At 45.4% G+C, this 19,594-nt stretch overlaps 1 protein-coding gene across 1 annotated transcript in view; it reads right to left on the bottom strand.

Moving 5' to 3' along the window:
* Window positions 1–386: 386 nt before the first annotated feature.
* Window positions 387–19,594, bottom strand: part of SNCB (synuclein beta) — a 115,901-nt gene continuing 96,693 nt past the window's right edge. The window contains exon 7 of the mRNA XM_073650658.1: window positions 387–1,292. Within this exon, the coding sequence (XP_073506759.1) occupies window positions 1,260–1,292 (33 nt within the window). The 3' untranslated portion in view covers window positions 387–1,259. The remainder of the gene's footprint in view (window positions 1,293–19,594) is intronic.

Genomic DNA, 19,594 nt, shown 5'->3' with positions numbered 1-19,594 from the left:
ATTTTTTCATAATGTGCCAAAATCAGCACAGAGCCTGCAAAAATTCAATCAATAGAATAATACATATGGTTAGGGTATTTTATGAATCTGTGCAAATTATTGACCACACTTCAGATTTTATCGCTTTTAGCATATTCCTTATCAAACCACATTTTTGCGCATGTTTGAAATAGACAAATACTGCCAGGATTGAGCCCATACAGTGGCCCCAGTGACTCCATTATCAGGGTTCCTGTTGGAATCCTGTTTTGCGGAGAGTCCAACAGAAACCCTAATGTAATGCTAAGCGGAGAACACTGTGTAAGTGAGAACCTAGCCTAACACATGCATGTTTTACTACTCACTGTATTTTTCACATACACAAACAAAAAACAGTTTAATAACAGTTTGGTTAATTCTTTTTTTTTTATTCCTTTTGCAAAATTATTCGGAACACAAGGACATTGAAAAGATTCTGCATGAATTCTCACAGATTTTCATCTGCTTTACAGAACAGTCACAAATAAGTTCACCCATTTATGTTTTTAGATATGTGTATATATGTATAAAAACAACAGCAAAATAAATATCACATTAGAACACTGAATAAACTATTTCAAAGGTCAGTCATCCACGACTACATTTTTTTGTGTGTTTTTTCCTCAACCAGATGACCACCGTAGTACCGTAGTACAGATGCACAAATTTATGCCAGTCATTTTGGTAAGAAGGAAATAACATTTTTAGGTGTTTTGCACCATCTGTTTATAAAAAGTTAGAACATGCTTTATTAATGTAGGTAGACGCAAAAGAATACCATTGGGTTCAATCGCAGGTGGTTGCAGGCCCCCCTGCTACTGAACAAGAAGACACATCAGAACAAAATAAATTATGATAGACAAAATTCACTAAAAACCCCCGGCAATTATTCTCTGGGAGGGAAACAGAAATAATTTCCCGGGGGGCATTATGACTGCAAAGACAAGTACAATGCATTCATGGGTTCATACATTACAAAGGGCTTTTTGTTATTTTAAACACCAGTTTGTTTGGACTATGACTCAACGCTAAGGATTACCATACATAAAACCACTTCACATGAGGCTCTCTGAAGGTGGAGTAGAGGAAGAGCTCAATTTTTGAGGAAAGAGAATGGGTAAACCACACTCCTTTTGGGATAGGAAAGGGTGTTAGGGATATGGGGATTTTCTTATTAGTATCTTCATTATAGCTATCTTTGTGCTGATGCTGCTGGTGGCTGGATCCAGAGTGAAGGGATGTTATGCTTCTGGTTCATATTCCTGGTAATCATCCTGTAAAATAATAGATAACCGTTTTAGAATAGACATACGATACATTAGATATTTCCGCCATATTTTCCATTGATATATTACATACTCTTTAAAAATATCGCACTTTTTTGCTTTGTCCGTAAAATACATTTAAGGCGTCTGTGATTTTTTTGAACCTGAAGAAACGTTTACATATTATTTTGACTGTAACTATCATCATTTTACAGTTTACAGTGATGCAGCTGATGTCTTTATATCAGAATTACAGAATTATGGGCTGTGGACATGTGTCACTTATCGGAATGATTTATGATGGTTTTCCAATGTGTCTGTAAAAAATATTGTTTGTTCGTGATTTTTTTGATAAGCTTTCCTGAAAAAATTAAAAAGTCAAGTTGGCAATCCTGAACATATGTTGGCTGAATCCGCTGATATCGAGGGGTTTAGCCGACCGTTCAACGTGTGTGGGGTCACCTGCTGAGTGATGTTCAGGAGGGATGTTGATTGCGCATGTCCGATTTCAGACTGCCGATCTAATTATTTTTCCTGAGATAAGCGTCCAGCCGACGTGTCAGCCGGCAGCTTTCACATAGAGAACATTGGAGCACTCGGACGAGTGAGCACTCCTGTGAATGGAAGTATCGGCTGAGATGGCTGTCGTCCGAACAATCAGCCGAAGATGACAGCCATCTAATGTGAATGGCCGGCCTAAGGGTTACAGTAATAATTAGTATTTTCATAAAAAAACATCTCCAGGTGGATAATGGTGGAATCCTTTCTGCATGTAATGCAATACAAAATCTGTTCTGTTTTGTAGGATATGAACTCTCTTTTCACTAGTAATTTCATATTGAGGCCATGGCCCCACTATCAGTATTTGGTCAGTATTTTTTCTCAGGAGTGGGAGACAAAACCAGGAGTGGGTGATAAATGCAGAATTGGTGACTTGTTTCTATTATACCTTTGCTCTGATGGTTCTTCACCTGGTTTTGTCTCCCACTCCTGAGAAAAAATACTGACCAAATACTGATAGGAACTTCAACAACCATAGGCATAGAGGAAAAATCCACTAGTCATAAGAGCCTCTGCTTACAAACACTAGTTTTGAATTGGGTTTGGAAACTCCCATCTAGATGTGTTCTATAAAGTGTTTCTGATTTTCAGTGTGCAATGCATAGCGAAAATCCAATAATTTTTTGGGGCCGTCTCTGCTTCCCATCCAACATACAATACATTATTTGACAGCTTCCTCCATATAGTGAGAGCTGTCATGAGGTTTCACATACATTGCTGACCAAAAGTGAACATGATTGCTCATGACCTTCCATGAATAAGTCTAGAAGCACCACCCCATTGATTAGCAGAAAAGAAGTTAAAATGATTGAGTATAAACCCATGCTCAAATCAGGAGAGCAGACAGCCAGTCCGAGGATTGCAATGCGATCCTCATGCGAGTAATACGGCAGTCTGACTGCACCCTTAGGCCACGGCCCCACTATCAGTATTTGGTCAGTATTTTTTCTCAGGAGTTGGAGCCAAAACCAGGTGAGGAACAATCAGAGAAAAGGTATAATAGAAACAAGTCACCAAATCTGCATTTATCACCCACTCCTGGTTTTGGCTCCCACTCCTGAGAAAAAATACTGACCAAATACTGATAGTGGGGCCGTGGCCTTAGAAAGATGCTTGGCTACAGAACTGAAAGTGCGACACCCAGGAGAAAATTAACTTTATTCGTCCCAGGAGCTGCCGGCTTTCAATCGTACAGGCGTGCCGACGTGGCTACAGTCACCACTCATAGCACTGCTAGCACGCCCCGACACTTTGCCTGACAGCCGGATGTGCACTGATGCACTGCAGTAACGGCTGTCAGACAAAATGTCTGACTAGTAAAGACCAGCATTGCTTAGCAGTGTGAGAACTAGGACAGGTGATCAAAGTAAGGGGACACCGTTGTCATTTTTATTATTTCACTCTTTGCTTTAGGAGCAACAGGGACAATTATTGATTATTTTACGAGGACTTGTCACTAGATCAAAGTGTCCAATTTTTGCTCTTATTTTATTCCCATTGCTCCCCTGAGTATGCCAGCTTTTATTTTTTATAAGTCCGCCATACGGTTCCAGAGAGGTGGTCATTACTAAAGGGGTGTTGCTTACAGGGTAATGATGCAGAGCAGTCTAATTAAACGCCCTTGGTAATGAGCCACGCCCCTTGGTAAAGACCATAAGTCCTGGGTCAAACGAGCGTAGATCCTCTCCTCCGAGAGAATCGGATCTATTATGCTAATGATACTCGGCTCAAACTCAGTCAGAGTTTGAGACGAATCTCATCTTACTGTGATCCGATCCACTCGGAGGAGTGAATCATATCACGGATGAGGATAAGATGGAGAACATGATTTCCCCATCTTTTCCATTGTCTCTGTGCGCGTAAATCAGACTGCACTCAGATATCAGATATGCTTTACACACACCCATAGACTTGAATAGGTGCACATGCTCCAATTTACTGAGCTACTCGCAGCTTGCTGTGATTTTTTTCTCATGCTGAATAATTATGAGAAAAAAATAGCAGATCTGCCCTGCCCCATAGTATAACATTGGGCCAAGTGCTATCTGATAAAACATCGGACAGCACTCATCCTAGTGTGAGCGAGCCCTTAAAATGATTACCAAATAAAAAGGCCCATATCTCTGGAACAGTATTGAAGATTTTAATAAAACACAAAATACTCGGGGGAGCAGTGGGAATAAAATAAGACCAAAAACTAGCCACTTCTTACCTAAAGACTGGTTCTCTTTCAGGGGCACACAGGCACTAATTAATTCAGGGGGTACAATGGTAGTTACTTCAGGAGGAAAAGGGCCACTATTTACTTCGGGGGGCATTGTAGACTTACTATTCACATCAAGGGGAACTGTGGCCATTATGATATGCCATCACTTTACTATCAGTCAGGTCTGACTTCTGGGAACCTCCATTGATTCTGAAAACGAAGGGACCGCAGCACCTGAAATATAACCTGTACAGGTGCTGCACCCATCTGTGCCGGGAATCGATACCAGCAGAGCCCCATTTAAGTTAATGGGGCTGGAGTTTCATACTAGCATATGGTTGGGGAAATTCTCTAAATTGGCCTCGGTGCTACAACAATCCATTCTCAGTATCAGCAAGGGTTAAGCACACACAATCATAATGTGACTGCCTATTTAGGGATATGCCATCAGTTTACAAAATGGGAATATCCCTAGAACTGCTGTAAGTAAAATGTTGTGAGGATCTGATCAGACATCTTGGTCATGGTAATACTGTATAACACAGCATCCGTAACTGCTGTATCTTCTCTGATGCAACAAGCATTTTAGCACTCATGTCACTTGTAGTGCACCGACGTGCCTGTAAACTAGATCTGGATTAAGTAATCAGGGATTTGCTGGAGGCCACTAGAGGGCTCATAATGATAAAGAACAAGCATTGGTTGCAAATGACTTGCAGCATGTGAGCTTTCATCACTATCCACCAGAGGGAGAGAAAGGTAATGAAATAACAGTGTGTCTTCCCTATTTTTAGCTGAGCTTTGGCTGAACATGTCCTCTTTGAGACCTGCTTATTTTCACAGATCATGGTACCCAAGTCCCTTGCTGCATCTATTGATGTGGATTGCACAATCATATGTAATACAGAAATTTTAAGGATCGCTGTTGTATTTTGTACTTGCAAATTGTTACACTTCTTTTACTGCTATATTAGAGGCTATATAAGGGACGATCATGTTCCGTTATAGTTCTATATAGGGCAATTTAGAAAACTGCTGACTCTGAATCAATAACACAGATAAAAATGTTTTAACAGTTCTGCGCTGTTATAGAAAACCTGTCACCTGTGATACACTCCGGAGAGTTTGAAGAGCTGTGCGAATACTATAGGCATAGCTCCGAACTGTCCCGGGTTCAGCGGGACTGTCCCGGATTCAGCGGGACTGTCCCGCCACGTCAAGGCTTTGTCCCACCTTCTAAATACTCACCTCTCTCGGAAGTCTCCATCTCTCCGTCACTCCTCATACTTGGGGGCAGGGCCACATCTCTTTGCACAAATTAAATTTAACTATTCCCTTCTTGTGATTTGGTCTCCCTGAGACTCAAACCAAGTCTCATATTCGCAGGTAGCAGCTGTAGAGATAAGTCACAGCCCACAATGATGTAGATAGGAGAATTTAGTAATCTTCAGCTGTATTGCAGTCAGCGAATCCAGACGCAGATTATACTTGTACATAGAGATATATTTATACAGCAGTGTATTTCAATACTACTGGTGAAGAAAAAGTCAGATTTTTTTGTTCCTATAATACTACCAAAAATAATGAAAATAAATTACAAAAAAGTCATTTGAGTCTTCCAAGGTCCCGAACCGACAACCTCTATAACTGCAGGCAGGAGCAAAAGCTATTGAGAAACAGGCTCTTGCGAGATCACTAAGAGAATTTTGTATATAAAAGGCAGATTATACTGAGACACAGAGATACATTGTATATAAGTGTATTTTTATGTCTCTGTATTCTAGAGGGAGAATAAAGGAAAGATTTTTTTCTTCCTATAAAATAACTAAAAATAATGAAAAAAAATACATAAGTCATTTTTAATGTGCCTTTCAAAAAAATAATAAACATCATAAATCAGCAAATAACATGGACATATTTGGTGTCCCTGTAAATGTGACGACCAGCACAACAAAGCGGTCAGATTATTTAAGGGAATCGGTAAATTGTGTAAAAAATGGCGTGATTGATATTCTTCTCTATTAAACCCATAAAAAATGGAATAAAAATATAACACTGAGGCCGCGTTCACACATAGCGTAAATACTACGTTTTTCTACTGCAATTTTTTTCTTCAGGTATCCACACCACACAACGCAATAATAATCTTCTCTGATTATTGCGTGTTTGCTGTGTTTTTATTATGTGGGCTGCCACATATGTAATGCGTTTTTGCTGCAGATGTGTATCTGCATTTTTAAGGCTTTTTTAATACTACAGAAAAGCTTTGATTCTGCGCTTAAAAATGCAATGGCATTTGTTTTTTTTCAGGCTCAACAAAAGAGCCTATAGAGGGAAAAAAAGCACCAAAACCCAGAGTTCTGTAGCGTCTTTGGACACACCGAGGGCGGAGATTTCATGAAATCACATCCACTTTGCTTGGACATTTATTTAGACCATATTCACATGTAGCATAAATGCGTTTTTTCTGCTGCTTTTTTTTCACTGAAATTCTGCTGTGTTAAACTGTCCAAGCAAAGTGGAGGTGATTTCATGAAAACTGCGCCCCCTGTGGTCTAAAGACGCTGCTGAACTGTGCAGTTTTGGTGCTTTTTTTTCACATGTAAAAAACTGCAGATACTTTTTTAAGTGCAGAATCAAAACTTTTCTGTACTATAAAAAAACATGTGAAAAACTCGGCTTCACATCTGCATAAAACACCGATCAAATTAGAGGGCAAAGGCGTAAAAAATGCAGCAAATATGCAATAACCAGAAAAGATGGTTATTGCGTACTTTTGTGCGGATACCTGTATAAAACAAAAAACACAGTATTTATGCTACGTGTGAGAAAGTTCTGGCTGCTTTGACTATGAATGAATGAACAAAAAATAACTCCACAGGTCCAAACTAGAGATGAGCAGGACGAACAGATGACGTCGCTCCAGCCCTGGTTAATCAAAAGCTGCGCCAGGGACACTTGAAGGTAAAAGATTCACAGACCTCCCGTTGAGCTGCCAGGTACCACTGATCTGGACGCTAGACCGGAGTCCAGTGAATTGATCCCCTTATCTCTACTACAAACCGTCTTGGATACAGCAGGACGGTCCCAGGATTGGGTCTATGCCCTGCAGTCTCTGCGCATGGCAGTGATGTCATACGCCGCTGCGCTGGGACGCAGAGGTCAGCTGCTGGCCTCTGATAGGCCGCGGCTGACACTGGTATTGCTGTGCAGAGAGCCGGTCTCTGCACGGCAATACACTGGATGAAGCAGCCGGAGGGGCCGCATGGGCCGTTTGTTTGAGACCCCTGGCCTAATATATTTTAATCACTATGTACAGACAAAAGCAGCATCTCATCATTCATTCATTTAACAAACTATACTTCTATATTATTATATAGAAGTATAGGTAAATCTGTGAATGAGGGAAATGTAATATTTGCATGTACCTGAACAGTGGGCCTCCAGAGTTAATGTTACTGTTGTGCCCTTGCCACCCCAGACCGACACTGGGCAAAATCATTAGACATTTGATTTTGGGAATATTTTTATTCAATCCAAGCAGGGTTAGGGTTAATTTAACTAATTAAACACATGTACGAGGTCCATGAAGGTGATCCAACAGTGATGAGATTTGCAGATTTAAATTTTGTACTCATTCCAAAAAATGGAAATCATAAACATAGACTATTATTACAAAAGAAGCTAGATGGATTATTAGGATGGGAGCCCGGGAAACGTTAGGGTTTAATGATACAAATTATTTCAGTGTACTCCACCACAAACAGCAACTCTAACAACACTGGAGGGTGCCGCTGCAGGAAATTAGTATATACTGTTTTTTTTTCTATGGGGCCTTGAATTGATTAAACAGCGTTTGTCCAGTAGTGGAGAACCCTTCAAAAGGTTTTCTTCTTATGTTTATTTTGCCAGTGTATTATTTGAAATATATCTGTATAAAGTATTACATTATGTTAACTGTACTAATGTATAGTAAGGTTTAATGTTACCATGGTGATTGCTTGAAGTGACGCACATGAAGAGCATGATGACACAATCACGCATCTGTAAGGGTGAGACAGAGACTGTCGTGTACCTGCCCCTGAAGACAACAAATTGTGTAATGTGTAATGTAACTAATGTACAGTGTTTTAGTACTGATGCTGCTGTGTGGGTACGGTAAGGTAACGCCTAATGCAACTCTAAGGTAAGCCAAGCTAAGGTGTAGGGTAAGCAAAGAATTAGATGTATGTAAGGGTTTACGTCCCAAAGCAGTGACAGGTAGAGCAAGATCGGTATAGTTCTGGCCGCATGAGTCTATGCCAAATTTCTTGCGGACCTTCCGGTAACATCTGGGGCTTACGGCGCGAACTAGGCACTGAGGAGTGTACCTTAATCCCTTCTATACAGAGGAAGCCGGATGGGTAACCGTGAGAGGAAGATGTAACAGCTCTTGGAAGTGCTGTGGGGCCGGACGGGAAATCCCTGGGGCTGAGAAGAGGATTAAGAGAAGGGATAGTCCAATCTGACCGTAAGCAAAGGCCTGAAATGTACTGTGTTGATGGAACTGGAATCGGAGGGTGCTGTGCCCGATACTGCGTGCTAAAGAATGATGTACTTGAACTGTCCAGTAAAGTTGATCTTGTTAATACAAATTGGGTGTCCCCTGATTTGTGTGCAGCTGATCCTGGAACCAAGGACTTAGATGAAGCAAAGGCCTCTGGCCTACAGTTGAGTGTAAAGCAAACTTCACAGCACAACACATATAGACTGGGATGCTGTCTGTTTGTAAAGTGCTATGGAGCAGCAGCTTGCCCACGGCTATCGCCCTGGGCTCCTCACACCTTGGCGTAGTCGGCAGGATGAAATCATACATCGTGAAAATGTGAAAAATGCGGGGAAGATTTTAGTAAAAGCTAAGATGGCGACTGTTGAGGGACCCAAGACGAAGATGTGAAAACCAGTGAAGGTTCCGCCTATCATGGGCGTCTAGTGAGCAAAAAGGCGCGAAAGCCCGTCCGGCCTAAGCGGTGGTCTGTATGGCGAAGACGTCTCATCATGAGCGGTGCCTGCCCCAGATGGGTGCGGTGGAGGAAGAAGAAACCCCGTCCGCTGCTGCGAGTCACTGGGGAACAGGCGGGGACTTGCACAAAATGGGCGCCTGTTCCAGCATAAGAGAGTTTTGACGGGCTCTGAAAAGTCCAAAATTGTGAGATGTCTTGCAGAGGGATGCAGCAGTCTTGAAATTTCCAAACTTTTGAAGCGTGATCACCGAACAATCAAGCGTTTCATGGAAAATAGCCAACAAGGTCGCAAGAAGCGTGTTGGCCAAAAAAGGCACAAAATAACTGCCCATGAATTGAAGAAAATCAAGCGTGAAGCTGCCAAGATGCCATTCGCCACCAGTTTTGCCATATTTCAGAGCTGCAACGTTACTGGAGTATCAAAAAGCACAAGGTGTGCAATACTCAGGGACATGGCCAAGGTAAGGAAGGCTGAAAAACGACCACCTTTGAACAAGAAACATAAGATAAAACTTCAAGAATGGTTCAAGAAATATCTTAAAACTGATTTCTCAAAGGTTTTATGGACTGATGAAATGAGAGTGACTCGTGATGGGCCAGAGGCTGGATCAGTAAAGGGCAGAGAGCTCCACTCCGACTCAGAAGCCAGCAAGGTGGAGGTGGGGTACTGGTATGAGCAGGTATCATCAAAGATGAACTTGTGGGACCTTTTCGGGTTGAGGATGGAGTGAAGCTCAACTCCCAGACCTACTGCCAGTTTCTGGAAGACAACTTCTTCAAGCAGTGATACAGGAAGAAGTCAGTATCGTTCAAGAAAAACATGATTTTCATGCAGGACAATGCTCCATCACATGCATCCAACTACTCCACAGCGTGGCTGGCCAGTAAAGGTCTAAAAGAAGAAAAAATAATGACATGGCCCCCTTGATCACCTGATCTGAACCCCATAGAGAACCTATGGTCCATCATAAAATGTGAGATCTACAGGGAGGGAAAACAGTACACCTCTCGGAACAGTGTCTGGGAGGCTGTGGTGGCTGCTGCACGCAATGTTGACCGAAAACAGATCAAGCAACTGACAGAATCTATGGATGGAAGGCTGTTGAGTGTCATCATAAAGAAAGGTGGCTATAATGATCACTAATTATTTTGTTTTTTGTTTTTGCATGTCAGAAATGTTTATTTCTAAATTTTGTGCACTGATATTGGTTTACCTGGTGAAAATAAACAAGTGAGATGGGATTATATTTGTTTTTTATTAAGTGGCCTAATAATTCGGGACAGTAATAGTTACTTGCACAAACAGATATCCTCCTAAGATAGCCAAATCTAAAAAAAACCCACTCCAACTACCAAAAATATTAAGCTTGGATATTTATGAGTCTTTTTGGTTGATTTAGAACATAGTTGTTGATCAATAATAAAAATAATCCTCTAAAATACAACTTGCCTAATAATTCAGAACACAGTGTATATATAAAATATATTTACATATACAGGTATATATAATTTTCTTCACGCCTTCCAGACACCCAAACTCCACTGTGTTGTATATTTATTAGAAATTTTAGAAACCAAACCTTGTCTATGTGGAAAATCCTCAACATACCTCCATTATATACACAGGCAAAATTTAAAAATCAGGTCAATTTGTGGATTGAAAATAAACGCAACATGTTGATGAGATTAGTAGTACTGTATACCATGTGAACATATCCTAGAGTATTTTTTCTATGTAGTTAAGTGATAGATTAGAGGTACAATCAAGAACTAGCACCTATAATTGATGATATGCAGCTATGATAAAAAATGCATTGTAACCGTACTATCCCTTTAGGTACGTCCACACTAGACATAAAGTATTGTATGTGGAAAAAATCAGCAATGAATCCACATCAACAGATTTGTTGCAATTTTTTCTGCGGCTTTCACCCATGCATTACAAATGTGAAAATCTGTGGTGTAAATCCACAGTATAAAATGACAAGCTGCAAATTTGAAATCAACTCTACAGGTCATTTTTCATGCAGATAAAGGCTCTTTTACACATCATTTCTTGGTATGTGTGTTATCCGTTATTTTTATGGCTATAACATAAACCCATTACAATGAATGTGTCTTTTTATATATCCTTTTTTTTGTTTTGCCTTTTTTTGACACGGAGACATGTCCCTCTGTGATCAAACTAGGCAATGCATATCAATAGCCCATGGAAACAAAATGGATAGCACAAGGATGAATGGGTGGGAGAAGCTAACAATTTTTCTTTCATATCAGAAAAGCAGATACAACAAAAACTGGCACATGGACCAAAAAAGGGTCTATAGCAGACTGAAAAAATGGACTGTTTTTCACATATAGGAAAAAAATGCACTTATACTACATCAATATTTTACTGCATGGATGGATGATATTTTACCAAATCTCATCTACTTTTCTGTAGGAACTTAACCTTATAAACCCACAATAGCTGTACATATAGGTAATTCAACATTTCATATATCGAATAATACACCCAAAAAATGTCCCATTGTGACTGTTCATAGACATTTCCAGTATGATCTGTAGAAATCAGTTTGCTGATAAGTTGATGTTATCAGTGGATAAATTATATGTAGTCTATACGGATATTTCATGCTGAACTCTGAGAAAATGAAGAATGTCACCTATCTCCAGTAAATCTCCTGTATCATCCTGAATTTACAGAACACTCATTGATAAAGAAGCCCCATATGCTTCCTATGATATTAGTCAAACAATTCATACATTCCTTAGCTATAAAGGGGTTCATGTTCGGACGAAATCCACTAAAGTACATTGTAATTGGGAATAGTACTGAGGTTGTATTATTCATTTTACCTGTTCTACTGGGCTCATTGGCAGACATAAGTTTCTGCACCTGCATTTCATTAATTATTAAACTCATTTAATCATACTTAAACAATTGCCGCAGCTCGGGTGAAATGTTCCGCTTATGATTAAATTACTTTACCCTTCTTAGGCCAGGTACACACTGCTTCTGTGCAGTCAGCCTACAGCATACATCAGGAGATTTTCCGAACATATAACGCAATGGTTCCCCTAGGCCACAATTCAAAAGTGTGTTATTTTGGCCTCCATGTGGCAAATATGTATCTGTATTCAGTTTTCTACACTTTCTGTAAAGTAAAACAGACTGCACTTTCCTATACAAAAGCACACTATAAAGAAATGTACACCATGTGGTTTACCTTTTTTAGGTCCCTATGTTGGACAGAAGCATACGCATCCATTATAATTGTGGCCTCTATCAGGCATATAATTTCAGAGTGTATGTGCCTGAGAGTGGGCACTGACACTAATGTGCCTAACCAATTCTGTCTTTAAAAAAAAAAAAAAAAAAAAATCCCGAAATCTCCTTTTTGTTTTTCAAAATTTCTGCGATATTCTTGGAAGTTGCTGGAACTGACCATAGATCATTTAAAATAATAAATGAGGAAAAACCTAATTCTTATGACTTGTATAGAACATTTTGATTTTTAGGGCAGAGACAGACTGCTGTACTTCTTGTGCGAGGATCGTATTATAAACCTCGTACTGACTGTCTACTCTCATGACCTGACCTGGACAGAAATCCATCTTGCTGTCATGCTCCGGTCAGAAGAGGTGCCGGCCAATCCGTTCAGTGCGATGCGATCATCACACGAGTTATACAACAGTCTGTCTCTGCCCTTAGGCTACGTTCCAATGATGAGCTTCTTGGTGAGTGTTTGATGTTGCAGATTTTCTGCACCATTTCTACACCCATTAAGTAAGATAGGTGACTTGCATTTTCTCTAAAATACGCAGCGTCAAAATCTCACCAAAAACTCATCATGGGAATGTGACACCCCAGGGGTCTGGTTGTCACAGTGATAGAGATATTACGTCTGAGAGCAGGTGGGAGGTCCTTTGGTCAGGGATCCTGTGCATGCCACACCTCCTGCCCAGCCTTGGGAGGGGAAGAACTTCCCCTGTATAAACCCGGGGCTGAGGCAGGGTTAGTGAGTCCAGGAAGAGTAGAGACAAGAGCAGCATAGGAAGCAGCAGAGTCACAAGGAGTCAGGGGCTGGCAGCTAAAGAGCTCGCCCTGACTAAGAAGATTCTTTACCGGACCCGGAGTCCGAGGCTGTGGGGACTAACTTCTACCCAGCAGCAGAATCCGTCAGGCAGGGGATTTCAGGTCCCCTGGCCCAGAAGCCCGAAGGCCCGGTCACACGCGTGGGACCAGCACCGCCATCGTGGAGCGGAAGCCATTAGAAGGCCCCGAGTCACCGGCCATACGGGTGAGCACCACACGGTACACTCAGGGACGTGGGCTACTTACATCAGCTTCTAGCAAGGTAGCCAGAAGAGTACAGTCAGCTTGGGAGGCCTACAACTACGCCTGGCCAGGGGAGATCCCATCTGCTCAAGGACTGACCAGGCCCCGTTCGCTAGCAAGTACTCCGGGAGGGTCTATCGTTGTTACCAGTAAAGACCCTGAACGCTACCATACCGTCTCTGAGTGGTTCCTGCTACCCCCATCATCCACGTCGGCTGCCCTGAGGCCATACCCCTCCCGTTGGGGGTTATACTATCACGCTGCACCATCCTTCCACCGGCCTCAGCGGTCTGCCCTGCAGCAGCAGCCCCCTGGCTGCATTCAACGGGTGGCGTAGTCATCAACCATTTTCTACCGCTAACAGACTGCCGTCCAGTTTGACTCCCTGGGCACGGACCGGGTCACCGCCACGAGATTACAACCCTCCACGGATCCGGCTCCGGGTAAGCTCCCGCGTGCGCACCGCAGCGCGACACAGGCCCAGGGGCGCGTCAACTTTGGCGTAGTCGGCAGGATTTCGTGCCCGCAACCACCGGGTACTGCGTGCCTGAAAAGCAAAGACTGTTCAAACTTACCAGTGGTGAAGATTCCCGCCATCGGTGAAGATTCCCGCCATCCGGCGCCATCTTCAGCCTTCTTCCCGCCATCCGTGGAGTTTTCCCGCCATTGGACGCCATCTTGAGGACGCCGCGCGGGAAGAAGAGGGGCGTGGACTCCGAAAGCGCGCGAGAACTGAAGCCCCGCCTCACGTCCGGACGTTGCGTAAGGTCCTGGAAGGAGCCCAGCAGACGCCGACGTCACAGGAGCGCGACGGAAGGTCCTCAACCCTGACGATCCACTGCGGAGCCGCGGCCTACGGAACAGGATCATCGCAAGGTAGGCCACGGTCCACTAGGGGGGAGGAAGATGTCGGATACGGAGGAGAGCTCCACTGCCTCAACCCCCGCCAGCGCTACCGCTGTTGCAGTTATGCCCTTCACCATGCCCTATATCCCGGGAGCAGCTTGGCTACCCCAGTACTCAGGGGAGTCACATACCCTGCATGACTTTAGAGAAAAGCTGGATAGCCTCTTCCAGGTGTACCCCCTCACAGAAGAGCAAAAAGTGAGCATCCTGGTGGCCCAACTAACTGGGGCAGCCAAAAGGGAAGTAAAATCCTGGCCACCTGGGAGGAAGACTGTCGCAGGGATACTAACCCGGCTGAAGGACACTTTTGATACCCGCACCTCAGCCGAGATTAAACTTAGATTCTACGGGTGCAAGCAGCGAGCGCATGAGAGTATAAGGGACTATGCACTCAACCTACAAGAGGCCCTGAGGGCCATTAAGCAGACCGACCCTAATGGAGTGGGAAACGAGGACAGGCTGTTGACCGAACAATTTATAGAGGGTTTATATTGCAATGCCCACCGCACCCAGTTGCGGGCAATGGCCTTACAGGACCCTCATCTAGAATTTGCACAGTTCAAGGACAGAGCCATCCGGGTGCTCCGAGAACCGGCACCAGGTGGCGTTGTGACCCACAGACGCCCCACTACCACTTACTACCAGGAGGCGGCGCCCTTGTCAGCAGGGCCTGTGGGAGCTGATGCGCAGGCTTTGGACAATGACCCGGCTCCAGACCTACACCATCAGGTCCAAGAGCTAGCTAAAAGCGTTGCTGCGCTAACCCGAACTGTGCAGTCTTTACAGGTTTCCACTCCAGGGAAGATCCAGCTGGCATCCGGACCGGAGGACATCCCGTGGCGTCGACCAAGGAGGACCCCACCGGCCAGAGGAAGACCCAGTGACCGATACAGCGAGGACGGACGACCCATCTGCCGCCGCTGCAATCAACCCGGACATATGGAAAGGTACTGTTCTTTAAACGGGCACAACCTGGGGTAGAGGGCCAACCCCCAGGAAAAAGATCACCAGGCCCATCGAACTGGCGCGACAGATATGTGGGAGGACGTCCAGTCTTGCCTGTGGTACTGGATGGCATTCCCATGAGTGCCCTACTGGACACCGGGTCACAGGTCACCACCATCCCGTACGTGCTCTTCAAGCAGTACTGGAATGACTCGGATATTACCCGCTACCCTGACGACGACTTGAGTATCATCGCCAGCAATGGTCAGCCCGTGCCACAGATCGGATTTAAAGAGGTGACCATCAAAATTGGTAGAGTCGAACTGGCCGCACAGGGACTGATCATTGTAGATATTGACAAACATGAGAGTCACCCAAAAATAACTCTAGGAACTAATGTAATTGAAAATTGTCTTGCAGAGGTGATTTTCCTTTTACAGCAGGTTGCCAAGAATGCCAGCTCCGGCGAGCAGCGGGTGCTCCAGAAAGAGATCCGGGCACTGATGCAACGGCAACAAGTGGAACTCTCCGGCGGTGAGATTGGTAGCGTAAGAATGTGTGACCCTTTTCCTATTGCCATGCCCCCAAAAAGTGAAATGATGATTTGGTGCCGGGCAGCTATTGGTCTGAGAGGTAGAGATTACCAGGCAATGGTAGAACCAGTTTACTCAGACAGTAGGCCCACCATTTTGACAGCACGGGGGGTGGTCAATGTACGCCATGGGAGGGTGCCCGTTCGCATAATAAATATCGGGGAGAGGGAAGTGTACCTGCCCCGGTATGCCACGCTAGCCAAATTATATACCACTAATCAAAATTCTATACAATCTGTGGAACCCTTGCCTCCATCTCACCCGGAGGAAGGTAACGGCTCTAAGAAAGACATGGAGGACTGGTGTCAGCAACTACATCTGGGTACTGACTCCACTCCCTCACACCAGAAACAAGGAGTCTATCGGGTGGTTCAAGAGTATGAGAGAGTGTTTAGTAAACACCCGTTAGACTTCGGGCGAGTCAAGGGGGTAGAACACCGCATCCCCACGGGAGATCATCCTCCCATAAAAGAGAGGTATCGACCCGTACCCCCTGCACATTACCAACACGCCAAGGGGATGCTTAGAGACATGAAGGAGGCTGGGGTAATCCGGGATAGCTGTAGCCCCTGGGCAGCCCCACTAGTTTTAGTCAAAAAGAAAGACAACACCATGAGGATGTGTGTAGATTACCGGAAAATCAACCGTATCACACACAAGGATGCGTACCCCTTACCAAGGATAGAGGAGTCATTGGCTGCTTTAAGATCTGCTAACTTCTTCTCTACCTTGGATCTCACTAGCGGGTACTGGCAGGTTCCTGTAGCAGAGGCGGACCGGGAGAAGACCGCATTCACCACCCCGATGGGACTTAGCGAGTTCACCTGCATGCCGTTCGGACTCTGCAACGCCCCAGGAACCTTCCAACGATTAATGGAGTGCTGTCTGGGCCACAGAAACTTCGAGACGGTCCTGTTGTACCTGGACGATGTCATCGTATACTCCAAAACTTATGAGGACCACCTGAAACACCTGGCGGAGGTGTTCGAAGCTCTGGCGAGTTACGGCCTAAAGGTGAAACCCTCCAAGTGTCACCTCCTGAAACCAAAGGTGCAATACCTGGGACACGTGATGAGCGCTGACGGAGTGGCTCCCGACCCCGATAAGATCACCGCAATCAAAGGATGGCCAAGCCCTTCCAGCGTAAAAGAAGTGCGGCAGTTCCTAGGGTTGGTAGGCTACTACCGAAGGTTTATTCCCGGTTTCACCAAAAAGGCGGCGCCTATGCAGGACCTCCTGATAGGCCAGTCCCGGAAGGCCAAGAACCAGAAGCCGCCCTTCAAATGGGAAGAGCTAGAGGAAGAGTCCTTCCGCCAGCTGAAGATGGCCCTCACGGGGGATGAAATCTTGGCGTATCCGGACTATAGCCAGCCCTTCATCCTCTACACCGACGCCAGTAACGTCGGGCTAGGAGCCGTACTGTCCCAGATTCAGCAGGGGAAAGAGCGAGTAATCGCCTATGCCAGCCGAAAACTGCGACCCACCGAAAGGAATCCCGAGAATTATAGCTCATTTAAGCTAGAGTTCCTGGCCGTGGTATGGGCAGTCACCGAGCGCTTTAAGCATTACCTCGCTTCTTCCCGGTTCACCGTATACACGGATAACAACCCGCTGACACACCTGGACACGGCAAGACTCGGTGCCCTGGAGCAGAGGTGGATGGCCCGTCTGTCCAACTACGAGTTCACAATTAAATACCGGGCAGGGCGCTCCAATACCAACGCGGACGCCCTGTCCAGGATGCCCAACCTGCCGGACGGAGGAGAAGATCCGGAGGGACTGGAAGAAGTTGAACTCCCTGCGTTCCACCGTCATGGGACTATCCAGTATTCCCACCGGGTAAGGAGTAAGCAGGCTGCTACGTTGAACCCCTTACCTCACTACAACTGGGCGGAAACGCAAGACAGCGACCCTGCCGTCCGACTGGTGAAGGAGATGCTGACTCGCCCGGAGGCTAGCCTGGAATCAGACGCTCCAGAGGAAGCCAAACAACTATGGGCAGAGAAGAGTCGACTGTTCCTTTACAAGGGGAAGTTGTGCCGCAGAATGGTTAACTCCAGGACGCATGAACTACTCTGGCAAGTAGTGGTGCCACGAAGAGACGCAGCCATGGTGATGGAGGCATACCACGACGGAGCTGGACACTTCGGGTGGAAAAAGCTGGAGTTCCTGCTGCGCGAGCGGTTCCACTGGGTAGGCATGAGGGGAACCATTGAGAAGTGGTGCAGAGACTGTGGCCCGTGCAATCTGAGAAGGAAGGACCGGGCCAGCCAGAAGACTCCCCTGCAGTCCATCGTCACCCGGCAACCGTTGGAACTGGTAGCCTTGGATCATGTAAAACTGACCCCCAGCAGAAGTGGCTACGTCTACGCGTTAACCATCGTGGATCATTACTCCCGGTTTCTGGTTGTCGTCCCCGTCAAGGACTTAACGGCTCGAACAGCAGCTAGAGCCTTCCAGCAGCACTTTTGCCGTCCACACGGGTACCCGGACCAAGTGCTGACGGACCAGGGACCTGCCTTTGAAGCGGAGGTCTTCCAGGAATTCTGCAATCTGTATGGCTGCCGGAAGATAAGGATGACACCCTACCATCCGCAAACTAATGGACTTTGTGAGAAAATGAACCAGGTGGTAATGGATCTTCTAAAAACGTTGCCCCTGGAAGAACGCAGTCTGTGGCCTGAGAAGTTGCCCGATCTGGTGGACCTATACAACCACATCCCGGTAGGTTCCACCAACTGTACCCCGGCTTACCTAATGAGGGCAAGACCTGGTAAGTTACCTGTTGACCTGGAAATGGGAGTCCTGACGCCCGAGGACACTTCACCAGAAACAGACTGGGACACAGAGAGGCAGCAGCAGTACCGGAAAGTACAGGAGAGCGTGGAGCGAAGTCTCTGTCAGGCTAGGGAAAGACAAGAGAAGACTTACAACCAGTATGCTCCCGCTGTTCCCCTGGTACCCGGAGAGCAGGTCTTGAAGAGGAAGAGACGGCTCCACAAGTTGGACGACCAGTGGGAGAAGGACCCGTACACCGTACTGCCCTCAAGCCACGAGAACCCGAAGGTCTGTACCATCAGTAAAGACGGAGGGGAAACCACAGCCATTGTATCCCGGGACCACCTGAAGAAGTGCCCCGAACAACTGAGGAACCCTGAGGAGGAACAGGAAGACCATCGACCCGTGGAAGAAAGGGAAGATATGGTTAGTACCGTGCTCGGGGACTTCCCTCGGTCTTGGACTCAAGTCAATGGTGCAGTTGTGGTACCCGTACTCACCTTCCTCCAACCATCATCCCAAGAACCTACGGAGCAACGGGTAGAGCTGGAAGAGCAGCCGGTCCAGGAGGCAGAAGACTCCACCCAAGCGGAACAGGAGAATCCACCCTCTGCTTATAGTGAGCCTGCCGTACCCCTAGTGAGACAAAGAGCCGGTAGACAGCTGCCCAGTTTACCCTTGACAGCTCCTACACCCTGTAGTTCAGGGCCAGACAGTCAGCTCCGTAGGTCCACTAGGGCCACTAGAGGCCAGTTACCCGCACGTTGGAGGATCTAAATGTTTAAGTTGTTTTATAATGTTTACCTGTTTATTGTTGCTTGTGTGTAATTTTGTGTTTCTAGTTGTTTTTAGGAGTCTTCGGTGGATTTACCGGGAATCCTTTGTATATAGTTGGAGCGTAACCCAGGATGGACTAGAGACTGATAAGGACTCGGGGTAGGACAGACCCCTACCTGGTTACGTCTCCCTGTGTTGGT

The sequence above is a fragment of the Phyllobates terribilis genome, unplaced genomic scaffold (assembly GCF_046119375.1).
Source record: "Phyllobates terribilis strain yellow unplaced genomic scaffold, ASM4611937v1 Scaffold_11__3_contigs__length_659146591, whole genome shotgun sequence".
Lineage (NCBI taxonomy): Eukaryota > Metazoa > Chordata > Amphibia > Anura > Dendrobatidae > Phyllobates > Phyllobates terribilis.
Note: the sequence above shows the minus strand (reverse complement) of the source record. Positions and strands in the feature narration are given on the sequence as shown.